This window comes from Lissotriton helveticus, chromosome 8 (assembly GCF_964261635.1).
Source record: "Lissotriton helveticus chromosome 8, aLisHel1.1, whole genome shotgun sequence".
Lineage (NCBI taxonomy): Eukaryota > Metazoa > Chordata > Amphibia > Caudata > Salamandridae > Lissotriton > Lissotriton helveticus.
Window position 1 is genome coordinate 283,006,984 of NC_136069.1, and position 18,282 is coordinate 283,025,265.

Genomic DNA, 18,282 nt, shown 5'->3' on the forward strand with positions numbered 1-18,282 from the left:
GCATGTAGAATAATTACACTTCTTAAAGCTGACCTACAAATGTTTACCAAAATTTGGTAAACAGGTAGGCACCATTTATGCTCAGTCCAATGAATGCAGACCAAGGAGGGTTTGTGAACAACAGAAAAAAAGCAACAATGTTTGAAGAATTACCACATGGTTGAGAAGGCGGCCCATTTCCCTCCTACCACACATTGGGAAGATGACTGAGAAGCACATTAATACCCACCTTTCAAACTATATCGAGGCAACGGATGGCCTGGACCAATCTCAATCTGGGTTCAGGCCAAACCACAGCACCGAATCAGCCCTCCAAGCAGTGACCAATAACATCAGGATGACACTGGATGAAGGGGGGTCTATGATTCTGGTGCTGCTGGATCTATCCGCTGCCTTTGATACGGTGTCTCATGAAGTGCTTCTCGGTCGTCTAAAGGAGGTGGGATTGGGGGGTACAGCGCTGTCCTGGATGGAGATTTTTCTCTCTGGCCGCTCTCAGGAAGTCAGGCTGGGCTCCCATAAATCCATCTCTAGGGAGCTCACCAGGGGAGTGCCACAGGGCTCATGCCTAAGCCCAACATTATTTAATGTGTACGTGGCCCCCCTGGCCGACTTGGTGAGGTCCTTTGGGTTCACCCCGGTGTCATACGCCGATGACACTCAACTCCTGTTCCCTTTCAAAACCTTTACACCTGCCTTAAAACAATCTTTTGCAGATGGAATGAGGGCAGTATCAGAGTGGATGGCTAAGAACTGCCTCCAATGTAATGTGGGCAAAACTGAAGTGTTGCTGTTTGGGGATGCGGGGAAACTATGGTCTGATGAGTGGTGGCCTTTAGAACTAGGACCTGTTCCTATTCCGAAACAGACCGTGAAAAACTTGGGGGTATTATTCGATCAATCCCTAACATTTAAAGATCATGTTAACCAAGTTGCCGGTACATGTTTCCGGGCCATTGGACTTCTGAGAAGAGTGTTCCCATACCTCCCAGACACGCACAGAAAGACCCTAGTTCAGGCATTAGTCATAAGCAGATTGGACTACTGCAATGGCCTTCTCCTATCATCCAATGAAGCCCAATTCACCAAACTGCAAGTAGTCCAAAATACGGCGGCGAGGTTAGTTCTAAATGCTCCACCTAGAACTCCCTCCCGACCTCTGCTTATAGAACTACATTGGCTCCCTGTGCGGCAACGCGCTCAGTTTAAAACTCTTTGTTCCATTCACAAATGCCTGATAGGATTGGGGCCAAAATACCTGACTAAAATCTTTCAACCCTATGTCCCCGGGCGATCATTACGCTCAAGTAACCTCCAGCTGCTGCAAGTGCCCAGAATAAAAAAATCTAGACAGGGAGGCCGAGCCCTGGCACACACAGGTCCAGCTCTCTGGAACTCTCTCCCCCAGACATTGAAACAAATCACTAACCATCTGACCTTCCGGAAAACTCTTAAAACCCATCTTTTCACCAATGGTTAATTCTTATCACTCCCACTCAGTCACTCTTGAGCTCGTATCTGCACATTCCATGTTCTTCCACCAGACAAAAGCGCGGAGATACCCCTTCGGGGGTCTATTCAGGCGCGATATAAGACCATAAAATAAAATAAAATAAAATAAATAAATGCTACCCAAAAAAACATCCCAGCACTCGTGCTCAATCTAGATGATGAGAAGGCCTTGGACAGAGTTAGTTGGAAATATCTTAAGCCACTTGTGACCCAAATGGGCTACGGCTAGAAGATGTTGGGTGGGATTTTGGCTAACTATAAGAACCCAGAGGCAAATATTAGATTAAATGCTTCAGACAGGCAGGATGCAGTTCTTCCACAGGCTCACCGTCTTTTTGACCTGGCAGTTAAACCCCATGCAAATTCATCGAGGAAGGTGGAAAGGGTATAGGTGGTAATATTTGGAGGGCTGCAGAACTAAGTCTGTATATTTGCAGGTGACATTAATTCTCTCAGGTCATAGAGATTCCTTGCTGGCAGTAGCATCCATTCTGAGTGGCTTTGAAGACATATCTGGCTTTAAAATTATTCACCGAAAGTCTGAACTATTGAGCCTAATGTGTTGAGGGAGGAATTGGACCAAGTGGCTGTGGATTGTCCCTTTAGGTGGACTTATAAATTAATAAGGTGCTTAGGCCCGAATAGTACAGAAAATAGAGACTTGATATAGGGATAATTGGCCCGAACTGAAAAGACAAATTAAATCTGACCTTAATAAATGGAAATCTCTTTTTGTGTTCTGGATAGGCAGAATATCCTTCCCCAATTATTGTATTTGTTCCAGACCCTTTCAGTGCCCACTCTGAAGGAGAACTTAGATAGATTTGACACATATTGTTTCTGCAGGTAAGAGAGCTAGGGTAAGTGGCAGGCTAATTATGTCTTCACAGAAGAGAGGAGGGCTAGAACATCCAGAAATTGTAACTTCCTACAGAACAACTCCACTAAGAGTGACTGTGGATTGAACCACTGTAGAAAAAGAAACTAAATAATAGTTTATGGATAGGGTGGTGGTGGGTTCATCTCTTTTGGACCTCCCATGGAAAGACTGTGAATGCTTACCTATCCACTCCAATTAAAGTACGGTTAGAGATAAGGGACAAAGTTTCAAGGGAGGGAAGGAAAGCATTGTTTCCATGCTCTAATCTCCAATTCACGCCAATCCGCAATTTTCCCCAGGTTTGCAAGGTGACATGTTCAAATGTTGGATGGAGGGCGAATGTCTAGTTATTTCCGATCTATTTCAGTGAGTAAAGTCCGTTAATCGATACAGAAAAGATCACAATACTTTCAAATATGCAAATGGGTGCGACTCCTCTCACTTAGGCAGGCAACTATTAGAGCGATAACCTCACTGGAAACATTCGTAAGAACCCATCAGGGGATCATCTTGTGTATTTATAAAGCCCTACAAAATATCCCGAACGGGGACCATTGGAAATTTCATGAGGGGTGGTTCACAATCTCAATAGAGAGATCTCTGATAAAAACTGTGGAAAGTTACCGACAGCCATTTGTAAGGCATACTGAAGTGTACCTCACAGAGAGGCAGTTTGCAAAGATCTGCACCAATGGTAGTTAACTCTGGTGTGACTTCACCAACTCTTACGCAGAGTTTACTGGAGACCTGTTGGGGATGCAGTGCAAGAAAAGGATTCATGATCCATATTTGGTAGGACTATCCAAACATGTTTCCTTACTGGAATGAGGTTCGGAGTAACATTGAAGGTGTTTTGGGGTGTTATATCCAAGCTGATCCAGGCTTGAGTCTTTTGGCCCTCCTGTGAGACCGAATTTAAATGCCTAGTTGGAACAAAATACAGTTTCTGTGGCAAATGTGGGCCTGCTAGAATGATGATAGTGGCAACTTGAAAAAAGAAATCTCCACCTAGCTTGGCACAGTGGTTAGGGAAAAATTGGCAACTGTTCGCATTTGAGAAGTTAACTCTTGACTTCGACAACACCGAGAAGAAATTCACAAAACTCTTAAAATATTTCTGCAGCTGAAGCATCAGCATTTTGAGCCCCCTAGACTGAAAGCCCTGCAACTGTTCATATGATATTTATCAAAGCATCTATTTGAAATTTTCAGGGCGAGTCACCTGTATTTGAGAAGTGTATGAAAGTGATATTAAATAGTTTGATGGTGGAGGGGCGTGGCCAAGCAACATGTACAATGGGACCCCCTCAAAAGAACAAGATGTGGCCAAGGAACAGAGGGGAACAGAAACACATGTAATGTAAAGAGTTGTTCCTTCGGTGGCCATATATTTCAATTATGTGTATACATCTATAAATATCAAAAGTGGGTGACAAAAAAGATTTATTCTAAACAAGAATTATTCAAAAAAATATATATTTTATTTTTCTTTTTTTAAAATTCATATAGATACTGTTTTAAATCAGAGATTACATAAAAAATACATCTATTTATTTCAAGAAGTCAGAAATAACACAAATAGGTCATAAAGATACACAACAAGAAAAATACCCCTTGGTAACAACCATACTAATCAACATACTCGCGTGCTAACAATCATACCACAATCAAACCACATACTCAGATGGAAAAAAGGAACTGGGTTGTAATAAGTAAGATCACAATGCTATTGTTGTAGTTAGGGCCCCAAGATGTAATTTTCGGCCCTTGTAGCAGGTCTACGCGCGTTTCGGCGGCTCTAGGCCACCTTCGTCAGGACCTTATTCATCATGTTAGTGCAAATACCAGGGGATAATGCAACTCAAGGATATCCTATCGCCTGTGATTATGTCGGTGAAATCAAGGGTAGGATAAAAGCAGACTCGCAGCATCAATAACACTGCTCACGGTGGAAACAGAAAACGTCAGAACTTCAAAGCTTCATATCTAAAGTTGGCAAGCACTGTATCTCTTCTAGGTGGCGAGGTAGTAGTTGGATATCCGTTTTACTAAATCTTCAGGGTTTACAACTTAGTATCTGGTGTCGAGATATTGAGACTCAGATATGTACGGCCGGCGAGGGGACTGAATTCCGTTACTTTCATAATTTCTATAGGCGACGACAGTCCAATTCATAGATAGTAGGTATTTCAAAATCCAGCGATCCTTGTAGTTCGTAATGACACGACGTCGACCCTCACCGTTGACGAAAACCCCGACAAAAACCTTGGCGTGGCCAAGCAACATGGCCGACAGGACGTGAGCTCCACCAGCTCCGTCCCAAAGACCCACAAATCCTGTTCATTTCTCCTACCTGGGCTGTCCTACCCCGTGGATTTCACGTCGGAATCCCACCGGACTGGATTGCGACCCCTGGCCTCGAGAAGAAACTTGGAGCTCCGCCGTGAGAGGAGATGACGGCGCTCCCGACGTTCATGACGCCGCCCTAACCTACGCGAGACCGCGGTCTGGGCCTGAGGCGGAGATTCAGCTACGGGCGCTCCGCCCACAAGAGACACACGAGGGGTTCTGAGCCGGGCGCCGGGGGCGTGTGCCCTTGCACTGCGGGTTTGAGGTGCCCTGCGACTGGCGATCGGACCCTGGGGGTGCCCGCAGACTGGACCGAGGAGTTTGCGGTGGCAAGCGGCGGAGATCCGGGTAAGACCCCCCCGGTGTACGGCGGACTGACCTGGAGCACTGGGGGTCCGGTGCAGCTGTGAGTGCCCGACCCCCGACCCCTCCTGCCACCACGTACTGACCGCGGCGTCTCCTATCCTGCTGGAGCGCCCGGCCTCCTCTCTCCCTTGGATTTGCAGCGTGGGGCCTACAGCATTGCTTTCACCGGGCCCGCTCTATTGTTGGCTTGCTCCCCCTGCTGGACACCACCGGCTGAGGACGTGGGACGGGACGCCTTACGAGCGGCGTCGCCACTGTGGGCCGACCAGCGCCTGTCTGCCCTCTTTCCATGCTGCTTTTATGCTGCTTTCTATGCTGCTTTCTATGAGTGGGGCTTCTGCACTCCACGTATAGGGGGAACCCTGTTACGATTTATCCTGTGAATTGGTGCTTGCCCGCAGCGCTGTCCCTGGGGCCCTGGTGACCTGCCTATTCCCTACCGGAGGTAGGGGGCTCCATAGAGTTGTGCACATTGGGGGTCGGCTGACACTTACCTGCCTTATTGACAGAGATCGGGCTTTGCCCGTTACCGGACTCTCCCCGCTGCGTGGAAGTGGGGATTCCGCTCCCATTGTACCGGCCTCGCTGTGGGATCGGCTGGTTTGCCCTGGGCGCTCCCCTTCATCTGTTGTTGCTTTGCCACTGCCTGCTCCTGACTTTGACCTCTACGCATTTGGCTTGTTAGATCTTCAGGGCCCCTTGGCAGGCGCTAACTGCGGACATTATCTACCTCGCAAGATGGCGGCTCGTGGCGGCCGCTCTTCGAAGGGCACCCAACCAAACACTATTACGCAGTATACCACCCCGCGCAGGGGCGTAGCTAGAGCTTGTGGCGCCCGGGGCTCTCCTTCGTATTGCCGCCCCACCCCTCGGGGTGCTGGGGAAAAAGGACGGCGAGCACCTGAAAGAGGTCCGAGGGACACGTAGTATCGTCGCTAATAGTTACCTCGATCATCCAAGTTACATGCACATACATGACACAGTCCAGGGCTAGACAGACCCCGTCCCCAAAATAGTGCCGCCTGGGACGGACCGCCCCCACCTAGCTACGCCGTTGAAGGAAAAGCAGAAGGAAACCCCCTTAGGCAGGCCACCTGGGCTCGGTACCCTCACAGCCATCCTCCTCACACAGCAAACTCGTGCAGTTTGGGCAGCTAACTACCAAGCGACTCACCCTGTCCTCCTCTTTCCCTTTTCTCCTCTCCCACTTTTGTTTCCTTTCCTCGAGGGCAATGCTCAGTTCCGCCTTTGACAGCATACGCCAAGACCGTGATTGCCTAGCGACTTTTGTACGTACCACCATTATGTCAATGAGAGGCCTATTGTAACCCCACCGGCGCACTATGACACCAGTACTGCCTTCACTATATCTGTATTGTATAGCTGTACTGTACATAAAAAAATTCCTAATAAAATCTTTTAAAATAAAAAAATAAAAATGCTTTGTGTAGTCTTCTTGCAATGTAGTGTCCGAAGGACTATTTTGTATGCTGACTCTCCTGAGAGCTTGCCATGCGCTCTCTGCCTTTCTTGCCTCTGCTGTCTCTCTTCCTGCCTTGCATTCTGCCCATCTGAGGGTTCCCTGGCCCTTATTCCTGTTCTTTATTATTTATTGTACACTGCTACCAGGCCAATTGCTTCAATGAATTTAAACGGCATACCATGCATAATTCATTTAATAATCTGCTGCTCAAAAATGGTCAGTACCCATGCTGGCTTTGTAAATTAGCATTGGGAAGAGGTGTGGCACAGTAGCCAGGGAGGCTGACTGGTACACTGGGGCTTACCGGTTCGAACGCTGGCTGCAGGTTAGCCCAGCACCATGTGCCTCTGGGCAATAGCTCGCTAAATCTCCCAGACAGCCACCAGCGCCTTGACACCCTCTGGTAATTGTTTGTGCTTTACAAATACTGGTATCTATTCATTATTTATTTAAATTAATAAGCAGGAAACACACATATATTTGAAGATGGCTGTTCATATCCATTTGGAACACTTTTTATTTAGGTGAAAAACCATTCCAAGTAGATCTCCTACGCTTTCAAGATGGCTGCCTGTTTGTGCAGAGATACTGATACTCCAGTGGCTAAGTTGGACATTTTTTGCCAGTTAAAAATGCCTAATACGTAATGAATGCCTCCTTCCCTCGTAATGAGACAGAATGTGTGCATCGTGTGCCTTTTAATCAGATATTTTTATTTCCTTACCAAGTAATTGGTGCATAATATAGATTTTCCCCTGACACTTAACGTGTTCTTCCCTGACTGCAAAACTCCTTTGACACCCTATATCTAGCCATGCCTCGGCAGGTCACTGAGGCCAGAAGTGACCCTGATTTCATTGCATGGAGATGCAGGCTGGAGGGGAGGGGGAGTCGCAGGCCTCGAGGCATGGCCGGGAACCTATAGCTAACTCTGCTTTCGGCGGAGTCGGACTGGAGGCATTAACAGTGATCTCCAGAGGTGACTTCTTTCAGTGGGGGGGCAGGCCAGCAACCCCTCATTTTCCACACGGAAAAGCTTGAGGCGTCGCTGTCTATAGGGCGCAGCGGCGCGGAGAGAGACCTAAATGTGACCACGCTTCCTCTATAGGGCGGAGGCTGAGGGTGGTGGTATAGGGCACGGACGGATGTTTTTCGGTACAGAGTGCAGAGCGGGTTTTCCTCTGGCGCTCAGCTGTTTAGTGTCAGGTTTGCGTTGCTGCTGCGAGGTTTATCTGCTCGCAGAGGCCCAAGCTATTTGCCTCAACTTTCTCCTCACATCTCTGACACCCGGGATAACTGTCCCTCTGTCCGCGTGACTTAGCGCTGCAATTAAGTGCATTATGCATAGCATAAAAAATAAATAACAGTGTCACACACTTACTTACTACTTACTAGTAAGTGACTTGCTCAAATGCTGCCCACCGCCAGCCACGATGTGCAACACTGCTGGTGGCCACTCTGACGAGTCTGCCAGCTGTGCCTGTGCTGCTTCATCCAGGCTGCTCCCCAGACGCGGCCCGACCGACGGTGGACACTTAACTCGACTCCTCGACCGCCGCTGGGCGGCCCCGGGGCCCCCGACACCCCCGAGCCACGCTCGCAGTCCTCCGACCTCGGCCTGGCAGCACCGGAAGTCGTGGGCTGCACGTCAGGAGGTGCACGCGGTGGAACTTCAGCCGGCGGGCGGAGGCCGCTCTGCACTGGCCCCTTGCGGTGGCCTTTATAATTTATTTGGGGACACTGAGTATCCCCAAATAAATTCTAAAGGCCGCCGCAAGGTGCCAGTGCCGCGCGGCTGCCGCCCTGAACATTGTGCCGCCTGGGGCGGACCGCCCCCCTTGCCCCCCCCTAGCTACGCGGGTGACCCCGCGCCTACTGTCGCAGAGGATCACGCGTCAGACGGGGCCTGAAGACGACGGCGAGAACCCGACGGAGCCGTCCAGAGCCGAACTCCTGAAGGCCGTTCAGGGTTCCCATTCTGCTCTGGAACGTCAGATAGAGACTGTCCATAGATGTGAATCTCCTCAGGACCGATCTTCACAAAGTGGCGGACAAGGTCTCGAATGCAGAGGGGAATATTACGCAATTGCAGAGTGAGGTGGCCTCCCTACAAAAATCTGTTGCACAACTTACATCTACTACCCGCGCATTGGAGAGACTGGCCGAGGACGCGGAAGGGAGAGCCCTCCGGAGCAACATTCGGGTCCTGGGAGTGCCGGAGCGATTGGAGGCGGGGAACCCTGAACGCTTCCTTGAGACTTGGATTCGCACACGCTTGTGCCCATCAGGATTGTCCAACGTATTTGTTGTGGAGCGAGCGCATAGAGCCCTTGTGCCCCCTCCGCGCCCAGGGGAAGCTCCTAGAGCCCTCATAGCGAAGATCCTGAACTATAAGGACCGTGACTGTATTTTGAGAGCTGCGAGGGAATCGGAGTCCCCCCTCCTGATTGAAAATAGGCGAGTGTCAATTTACCCTGATTACACCCAACAAGTGCAGGAGCAGAGGAAATCATATGTGGGAGTCAAACAAAAACTCCGCGAGATGAAACTTCAATATATGCTTCTATACCCAGCCAAACTCAAGGTACTATCCCAGGGCCGTGCGCACTTCTTTGATTCACCGGCGGAGGTGTGGGAGTGGCTCGAGATCAGAGGGGATGACCTCCCTCCGGGGGAACGGGGTGGCCCGCGTGACACTTGGGGGACCAGACCACACAAGAAGCATCGGAGTAGACGAAGCCGCTCTGGGTCTCGGGGATCTCCCACGCCTCGGCCTACAGTAGGGGCGGATGGAGCTATCCTTATGGAAACATTACCGGCGAGAGCGAATGTGAGTTCGACTGCTGCCCCTGACCCTGGTGACATCCTGGTACCGGACACCTTGCAGGACCTCTCGCTAGATGCGAACTCTACGGCCCCGGTGGTCCCGGAGACGGCCCTCACTGAACCAAGGTTGGAGTGAACTGTTGTCTGGTGTTGATTTGCCCTGTTTGCATGGATACTCTTGGGGTGGAGGCACCCGTATTGACGCACTGCTGGGTTCCCCTAGCTAGTTCCTGCCTCTAGGGGGTGGGTCCCTTTTGGATACTGGATCATGTTTGAACACTTGCGCCCTTATAGCCTGTCGTATGAGGGAGATGGGTGGGGCTAATTTGCGCCTTGTGTCACCTCTGGCCGATCTTACTAACGAAGGGGTGGAGACGTGCCCAGGTATTGTACTGACATTGCTGGGTCTTTTCGGGGAGCTGGGAGGTGGGGTGGGTGGGGTTGTTCTGTTGTGTGTGAGTGAGTGTTGAATGAGTTGTGTGGGGTGGCTGTGTACGTCCTGGCACTGGCAGGGGAAGGGCGGGGTGGCGTTTCTTGTTGTTGCTATCCTTTGGCTCGTGGGTGGTGGGGGGAACCAGTTTTTGTGAAAACTCGTTGTTTCGGAGTTGTTGGGGGGTGGGTTACAAGTTGTGGAGAACATATGTTTAGCATCACATGCACATTGACACCGATTTGGGGACAGCTTACTGACCAAGCTACCCCAGCAGATTCTACTATGGTGGGGGTCGAGGGGCGACAGGTTATGTTGTCTCTATTCTATAACTTAATTGAGCGTTATCATGGGCCATGGGTTTCAAATTTTTAACGTGGAATGTACGTGGCTTGGGTACTTGCACCAAGAGGCACAGAGTCCCCACCTTCCTTAAACGTCATGGGGTCTCGATCGCTTGTCTGCAAGAGACCCATCTGGATGACGACGGCGCACAACGGCTGTCCAGAAAGTAGAGAGGTCAGATTTTTCATTCCTCCTTCTCTACATATGCTAGGGGGGGTCCTTATATGGGTGGCCCCTGGGATTCCTTGTGCGGTTCAATATGTTGAAGCAGATGTGAACGGCAGATACTTATTGGTGCGACTTCGGTTAGATGACAAGGAGCTCCTACTCCTTAATACGTATGCCCCAAACACTGATGACCCTGATTTCTTTTCGCAAGGCCAGGACCTTGTGGCTTCGGGTTTGGATGCACCCCTCCTTTGGTTTGGGGACTTCAATTGTGTGCTGCACCCTGAGTTGGATCGACATCCATCCCGATCGGGCACTAAGCCCCGCATGACGGCCCGTCTGCGCGACGTGATGCACAATCTAGGTGCTGTGGACGTGTGGCGGTCCTGCCACCCTGCTCAGAAAATTTACACATGTTACACCCCAACGCATGGTACCCATAGCAGATTGGACCGCGTGCTTGCGGCTAACCTTACTCCGTCCCTGACCTTGACAGTTACGCATCAAGCCCGATACCTATCAGACCATGCCCCGGTGACATGCGTGGCGCAGTGGCCGGATCGAGCGGCACGTCCACGCACGTGGAGAATGCCCGCTGACCTCCTCCTAGACCAGGTGGGCAGAGACCGCGTAGCGGAGTCGCTGTCGGAATATTTGGAGCTCAACTGGGGGGGAGATGATCTGCCCTACTCTACTAAATGGGACGCCTTGAAGGCAGTTGTACGTGGCGCCTGTATGGGCCTCACATATGGGGTCCGCAGACAGTTGTTGTCTGACTTGCAGAAGGAGGAGGCTGCGCTTCAACGCGCCCAATCTGACTCTAACCCAGAGGCAGCGGATCAACGCACAGAGTCTGCTGCCCTGGTCTCGATCCATGACATACTTACCCGACTTGACAAGTTTACATTGGGCCAATATAGACAGCGCCTCCACCGCGAAGGAGACAAATCTGGCCGGTTGTTGGCGTGGATTCTTCGCCGAGAGTTCGCGCCTGAGAAGATAATTGCCTTGCGCGACTCGGGTGGAACTGTGGTCCACTCTGAATCCGATATCCTCGAGGTTCTCCGCTGCCATCTGCAAACCGTATATAGGGCTGACCCGTCCATTATGGAAGATGCCTATCACTCATACCTTGAGGGCCTGGACCTCCAGACTCGGTCGGAAGCGGCAGTAAAAGACCTGGATGCGCACCTCACACTAGGCGAGATTCATGCTGCGATAGCCGCCCTCCCATGTGCGAAGACCCCCGGTGGTGACGGTTACCCAGCTGAATTCTATCGTTCCTTCGGGCACGTTTTAGCTCCCCCTCTGTTGCAGGTTTATAACGAGGCTCTGCATACTGGCGCCCTCCCGCCCTCCATGAACCAAGGAGAGGTGTGCATGATTTTGAAGCCGGGAGGGGACGGTCTCGATCCCGCGGCGTACCGCCCTATCACCCTGATTAATACGGATGCCAAACTCCTCACTAAGATCCTGGCCACTCGTCTTGCCCCATACATGACCCGACTGATCCACTCCGACCAATGCGGATTTATCCCGGGTCGTAACACGGCGATGAACTTGCGCCGCTTGAATCATGTCCTCCATGAAATTCGGGACAGAGAGGGTCCTCAGGTCTTGGTCTCAGTCAATTTGGCTAAAGCCTTTGACACAGTGCATTGGGGATACTTACTGCAGGTGCTAAGAACTATGGGGTTTGGGCCTGGTTTTTGCAATTGGATCAAGATACTCTACGGGGCGCCCCGAGCTAGGGTCCGATTGGGTTCAGCCCGCTCGGAGGAGTGGACATTGGGGAGAGGCACCCGACAGGGTTGCCCCCTGTCCCCTCTCCTGTTTGCCCTTGCAATTGAGCCTCTGGCAATAGCCGCTCGCATGGAGCTGCGGCAGTGGGGGATAGTGGTCGGTGAGACCACCAACATTGTCTCCCTTTATGCAGATGATGCGCTTTTGTATCTGACCTCCCCCTCTGAGGCCCTCCCGGTCTTACTACGACTCCTGGACCGGTTTGGTGCAGCCTCTGGGTTGCGTGTTAACCTCGCCAAATCCCTGGTTTTCCAGCTGACGGGCTGTGTTCCGGACCCGAGCGCAGACTTGCCCTATGCGGGTTTCCGCTGTGAACAAGAAGCATTCAGATACCTTGGCATCCAGGTGGCTACGTCAGAAGAGACTCTACTGGCCTACAATGTCGACAGAGTACTCTCAGCCCTCCACAAATCTGTTACCTCTTGGAACACGCTTCCCCTTTCTCTGATGGGACGATTGGCCATTGCCAAAATGGTGATGCTCCCTAGGATTCTCTATACCTTGCAGAACACCCTGTGTCCGTTGCCGCCCCGAGTATTTCGGACCTTGAACTCGCTCCTTACCTCCCTGCTCTTGGCGGGTGGACGCAGCAGAGTGGCTTTACGTACGGTGACGCGGAGTTGGGACGAGGGTGGCCTTGAGGCCCCAAGGTTTGACCTCTACTACTACGCAGCACAGCTTCTCCCAGCAGCTCGGTGGTTTGCTGACGCTGAGAATTGGGAACTGGCGCTACTGGCTGGTACGGCTGATGAAAAGACTCTGCAGGAGGCCCTGATGCAGGGTCGCGGCGCTAGTGGCGCTCTACCCTACGTGGTCCGCCACACAGCTGAAATTTGGCAACGGTTCGTGGAAAGAGTGTTGCAGCGGGCGCCGTTTCATAGAGAGCTCCCGCTTTGGATATTAGCCCCGATACTCCGTTTAGAGGAGAATATGTCCTTCATGGAGTGGCGCTCTGGCGGATGCGAGACTCTAGCGGACCTCTACCCGGACGACTCTTTTGTGTCCTTTGAACGCGCCTTGGAGTCCTTTGACCTCCACGAGGGACAGTATCTCCACTACGGAGCCCTCCAGGACGTGGCCAGGATCACGTGGCCCCAATTCCCGGAGGCACCTCCGACTACTAACGCCCTAGACATCATTTTATCCTGTGGGAGAGGCAGGCGCTTGATCTCCCTTCTCTACTCGGCCATGCGCCGGGACTCGTCCCCTCCGCTGGCACCGTCTTGGGCAGCGTGGGAGGCAGATTTGGGACTGGAACTGGACCCGGACCGACGGAGACGGATCGGGCTTTTGACCCGCAAAGTCTCCTGCAACGCACGTTTTAAACTTATTCATTTCAATTTTGTCCACCGTACCTATATGACGCCTGTCTCCCTGCATCGCATATCGACGGACAGACGGCATCATTGCCCTAGGTGTGGGGCGCGGAGGGCGGGCTTCCTCCACTTAGCGTGGGACTGCCCCCTGGTTCAAGACTTTTGGCGGAAAGTGGTAGCCCATATTGCTCGGGCCACGCGGATTACAATTCTTTTATAGCCCCTCCACTGTCTCTTAGCGCTGGTGCAGAAGCCCAGAAAGAAAAAGTTATCTTATAAATTCCTACAACTATTGCTGGTCCTGGCGCGGCGACGAGTGGCTATTACATGGATGGGTCAAAGGGCGCCGGAGTTCACTCTATGGCTGAAAGATGCGAGAGAATGGACCTTAGCAGAAGAGACTCACATGCAGCGCACCCGCAAAGATGGGAAACTACAGGATGATTTACTAGCTTGGAGGATGCTGTGTATGGAGGGACTAGAGGAGGATGATTCTGATGCCACCAGCGCGGAGTTGTTCTGCCCTGCCGATTCGGATTCTGATTGTACTGGGGGGGAGTGACTGTGGGAGATTTGGGTCTGGTGTGGGAGCACTACATAGCCACTCTGCCATTCCTTGATATGTACATGTCTAGACATAACTGTGTCTCCCGTGAGCCTGTGCGGTACTGCACTGCCTGTGCCTCTCCTAACACTCACATAAATATCCTACTATACTCGGTTCTGTGCTACTGATGCAATTTAGGGGGTATCTGTTTGTTGTTTAATTGGTTCATTTTGAAATGTGTAAGCAACGTAATAAAACTAGCGAATACAATGATATGTTCATATCCCTAGCCCACAAAGACGGATTGTATGTTCTGCTCTAACGCCGCCCAGCCCCCGGGATGTGGGCTGTACTTGGCTGTGTATGCTCCCTACAGCTTACTGTCACTATTATCTTATTATGAGCGACCTTCTTGATTATGTACTTTGTGCCTCTACTATGTATTCGCAACAAAAACATATTTAAAAAAAAAAAAAATAGTTTGATGGTGAAATATATTATATGGAGGATCATGGTGTGAGGGTTAGTAATAATTGTCCTTAAAGTATTCATTATGCTTTTTTATTATCCTTTTTGATAATAAAAATTGATTATAAAAAAAAAATAAAGATTTGTCTAAAAATGAACACTACATTATGGCACAGGAACAGTCCACTCTCCGAACCCAGCTTCCACTCCACTTTGACTATATTTTTCTATTTTACCCTTTACTGCACTTTGCTATCTTATTTTATTTATTTATTTTATTTATTTTTTTACACTTGTAATGCGCACAGATACCCACAAAGGGTTTCCCGGCGCCATGGCTAAGAGACTTTTTAGTTAGGTTTGTGCAGTATAAATACCACATACATAAATACATTCAAAAAGATCTCTAGAAGTTGCTGGTGAATTATATCCTCCCTCACAACTTTAAGTTGGTGAATAATGCCCTTTTGTGGTATATAGGGCTGAGCAATGAACTTGTGTGGTATATAAGGCTGTACTACTGTGCAAGGATCCATCGGATTAGTTTCTCCGCTCCTTTATCCCTATCCTCTCCTTACCGTTTATTTGGTCGGCTAAGGAATGGTAAACCTTACAGGTGAATTGTCTCGCTCGTGGATGAAGAGTACGATCACCGAAAGCTACATTGTTTGGGTAACACAGAGCCTCGCATATCGCTATCCATTGAGGGATTAAACATTATTTGAATCTCTGTTTAGAAACACAAAACAAGGTCTAGGTTAATCTGCATTAGTATGGTTTGCAGGATTGTGAATGCTAATGAGGTATAGTGCAAAAAGATGAATTCCATGTGTTTTTGGCTAAGTGTTATTAGGATGGTGTCAGTGGATGAAATTCCTGTCTAGGAGGGTCCTGTTAAAGGCCCCTAAGCTGATGACCGTTGTGGAATATAGGTAGTTAAAGATTATACAACTATGATAGGTTTGTACTGCCTATGGGGCCCGTTGGGCAATAAATGTTCGTAGGACTGTCCTGGTTAAGTACAACTGCTCTCGGACTGTAGAGTTTTTTTGCAGGTGTTAATTTCTGTTGGATTTCAAGGCAGCTTTCACATGTAAAAAAAAGTATAAAATGTATTTTCTATTTTTTTTGTAATTGGCTTTTTAGCTGTTTACAGAAGACATCCGTTTCCTTGATATAACACAACCTTCATATGTTGCTGCACAAAGGGAACTGTCAAATGGAGAAGCACCGAACAAGCGAAAAAGAATTGAGCTGGGTTGGATAGTGATTTATGGAGCAAACTCAAAAGATGGGGCCTACCAAATGTACTCTGCCATCATAAACATGTACACCGACACCTGGACAAGAGTCAAGTTGGGAAATGGGTTGAGCACCACCAGAAGTATTCTTACACAAAGTGGTCTTAAGCAAGGCTGTGTCTTGGCCCCAAGCCCTTTTAATCTGTACTTATCGGATATTGCCAGACACTTTGAAAACCCAGACTGCCACCCCCCGAAACTGGCAAACGAGCCCGTCCCAATCCTCCAATACGCAGACGATATAGTCTTGCTAAGCCAAACCCCAGTGGGGCTACAAAGATCAATAAATAAACTGGCATCCTACTTGAACTCGGAACAGCTAGAGATAAACAAAGACAAAACAAAAGTCGTCCGCTTGGCTGACAGTAGGAAATTAAAGTTTAAATGGAGGGTTAACGGGGCCCACGTGGAAGAAAAAAACGTATACAAATATCTAGGCGTAATAATCGGGCAGGGCAGAAGTCACCAAGAGCACAAACTGGCCCTCAGAGCAAAGACCCAGTCCTTGATCTATGCTTACAGATCCTTGCGCAGAAAACTGGACTGCCCAAACTATTCGCATCTGTTAAAAGTTATGGCCGCCCAAATTCAACCAAGTGTGTCCTACGGCCTCATCTCCTGGTGTGGAAAAGATTCGTATTTTCAGAACGAATTGCAGTCAAAAATCTACAAATCGTTTTTTGATTTGCCAAAATGCGCCTCGCCTGTCCAGGTAAGACTGGAATTTGGGCTCCAGGATCTTAAATACAGGGCAATGAGCAACTTCATTAAATTCTGCCACACTCTCTGGCTATCCGAAGTAGACACTCTAAACAGACTTTGCTGGGACGAAGTTAGGTCACAGAACGAGCAAGAAATTCCAAACTCTTGGGGGAGTTTCCCGAGTACATCTCTGGCCACTGTGAATGTCGCGAGCAAAAAAAAATCTTTACTGGAAGATAAATCGGTGCTCACAAAGAGGCGGCACGGATGGACAGTTATGAAATCTTATAGGACTACAAAGCCACAAGCCTACTTATCCGCCCACTTTAGTTTCCACTTAAAGATGTGCTTCTTAAAGTTCAGGATGGGGGTGCACGTCTCCAAAGATTTATCCCCCTCTTGGGCGATAGGTTTTAAGTCAGAAGGTTGTCGCTTATGCGGATTCCAAAAGGAAACCCTGACCCATTTGTTGTGCGCCTGTCCAGCCATGTTAAGCCAAAGGAGACAGTACCTAAAGGCGATTTTAATCAACCTGAACATTCGCTCTAGCAGACAAGCAGTGATAAGCTGGTTGGAGGGTTCGTCATGCCTTCTGGCTTTCCGAGGAGTCAAGTATATGAAATTGGTAAACAGCTGCCTATCGCAAGCGGACGATGTCTAAACTTAAATGTATGTAACACCTCCCCACACTCCTACTTGGAGGTCCATGAAATTTTATTTCTTTTCTGTAACTTGATCTTAATACAGTTTTAGTACGATTTTATAATAATAGAATTTTATACACTCGGAATGTATGGCAGACAGAGCACGGACATAATACGATCGCTCACATAATGACAATCCTAGCAGCCCGTGTAGATGCAATTCATTTATTTTATGTAGGGGGGGTTGTGATGATTTAAATTAATCAAGCAATAAACAATAAACTTGAAACTTGACTGTCCTGGTTAAGTACAACTGCTCTCGGATTGTAGAGTTTTTTTGAAGGTGTTAATTTCTGTTGGATTTCAAGGCCGCTTTCACATGTAAAAAAAAGTATAAAATGTATTTTCTATTTTTTTTTGTAATTGGCTTTTTAGCTGTTTACAGAAGACATCCGTTTCCTTGATATAACACAACCTTCATATGTTGCTGCACAAAGGGAACTGTCAAATGGAGAAGCACCGAACAAGCGAAGAAGAATTGAGCTGGGTTGGGTAGTGATTCGAGACAATCTTCAAAAATCACACAAGGATTTTGACATCATACCCTGGTAAGTCCAGTCCACCTTTGTATTTCTATATTGGCTTTCCACTGGATCATATGTCTATAACTCTCAAATGTTATATGGAACTCCTGTTTGTACCACTAGATTGTTACATTGAATAGTTTTTTCCAAGAGTAACTATCACTTGCTAGTGTTCTAAGTGTTCTAATGTATAAAATGTAAATACCCATTTAGGGTGCCAGACTTCAATGTAGGTCCTGAGATTTCCCCAACCTCTAGGTGATTGGCATTACTTAAATGCCTTCGGTGCTAATAAACTGCTGAGGACCGATAACAGGAAGTGCTGTATTTCTTGTGCTGTGCTAACTTTCACCCTCGGAATATTTAGCAGCACATTACCAATTGTAAAGTAGCACAATTACTTCTCCACTGTTTCCGGTGGACAGTGCTGCATTGTGGTAGCAAAAACCAGTTTCCAGATTTTGTCTCAAACCGACACCGCCTGTGTAATTTCTGTAATCCATTCCATAAACTTAAATTCATGGTACTGCTTAACAATTTCTGGGTCATTAAAAAATG

General features: G+C 48.9%; 1 protein-coding gene across 1 annotated transcript in view; it reads left to right on the forward strand.

Moving 5' to 3' along the window:
- The window catches only part of ATM (ATM serine/threonine kinase), a 1,424,234-nt gene that overhangs the window by 177,838 nt on the left and 1,228,114 nt on the right, over positions 1 to 18,282 (forward strand). The window contains exon 9 of the mRNA XM_078657051.1: positions 17,576 to 17,748. Within this exon, the coding sequence (XP_078513177.1) occupies positions 17,576 to 17,748 (173 nt within the window). The remainder of the gene's footprint in view (positions 1 to 17,575; positions 17,749 to 18,282) is intronic.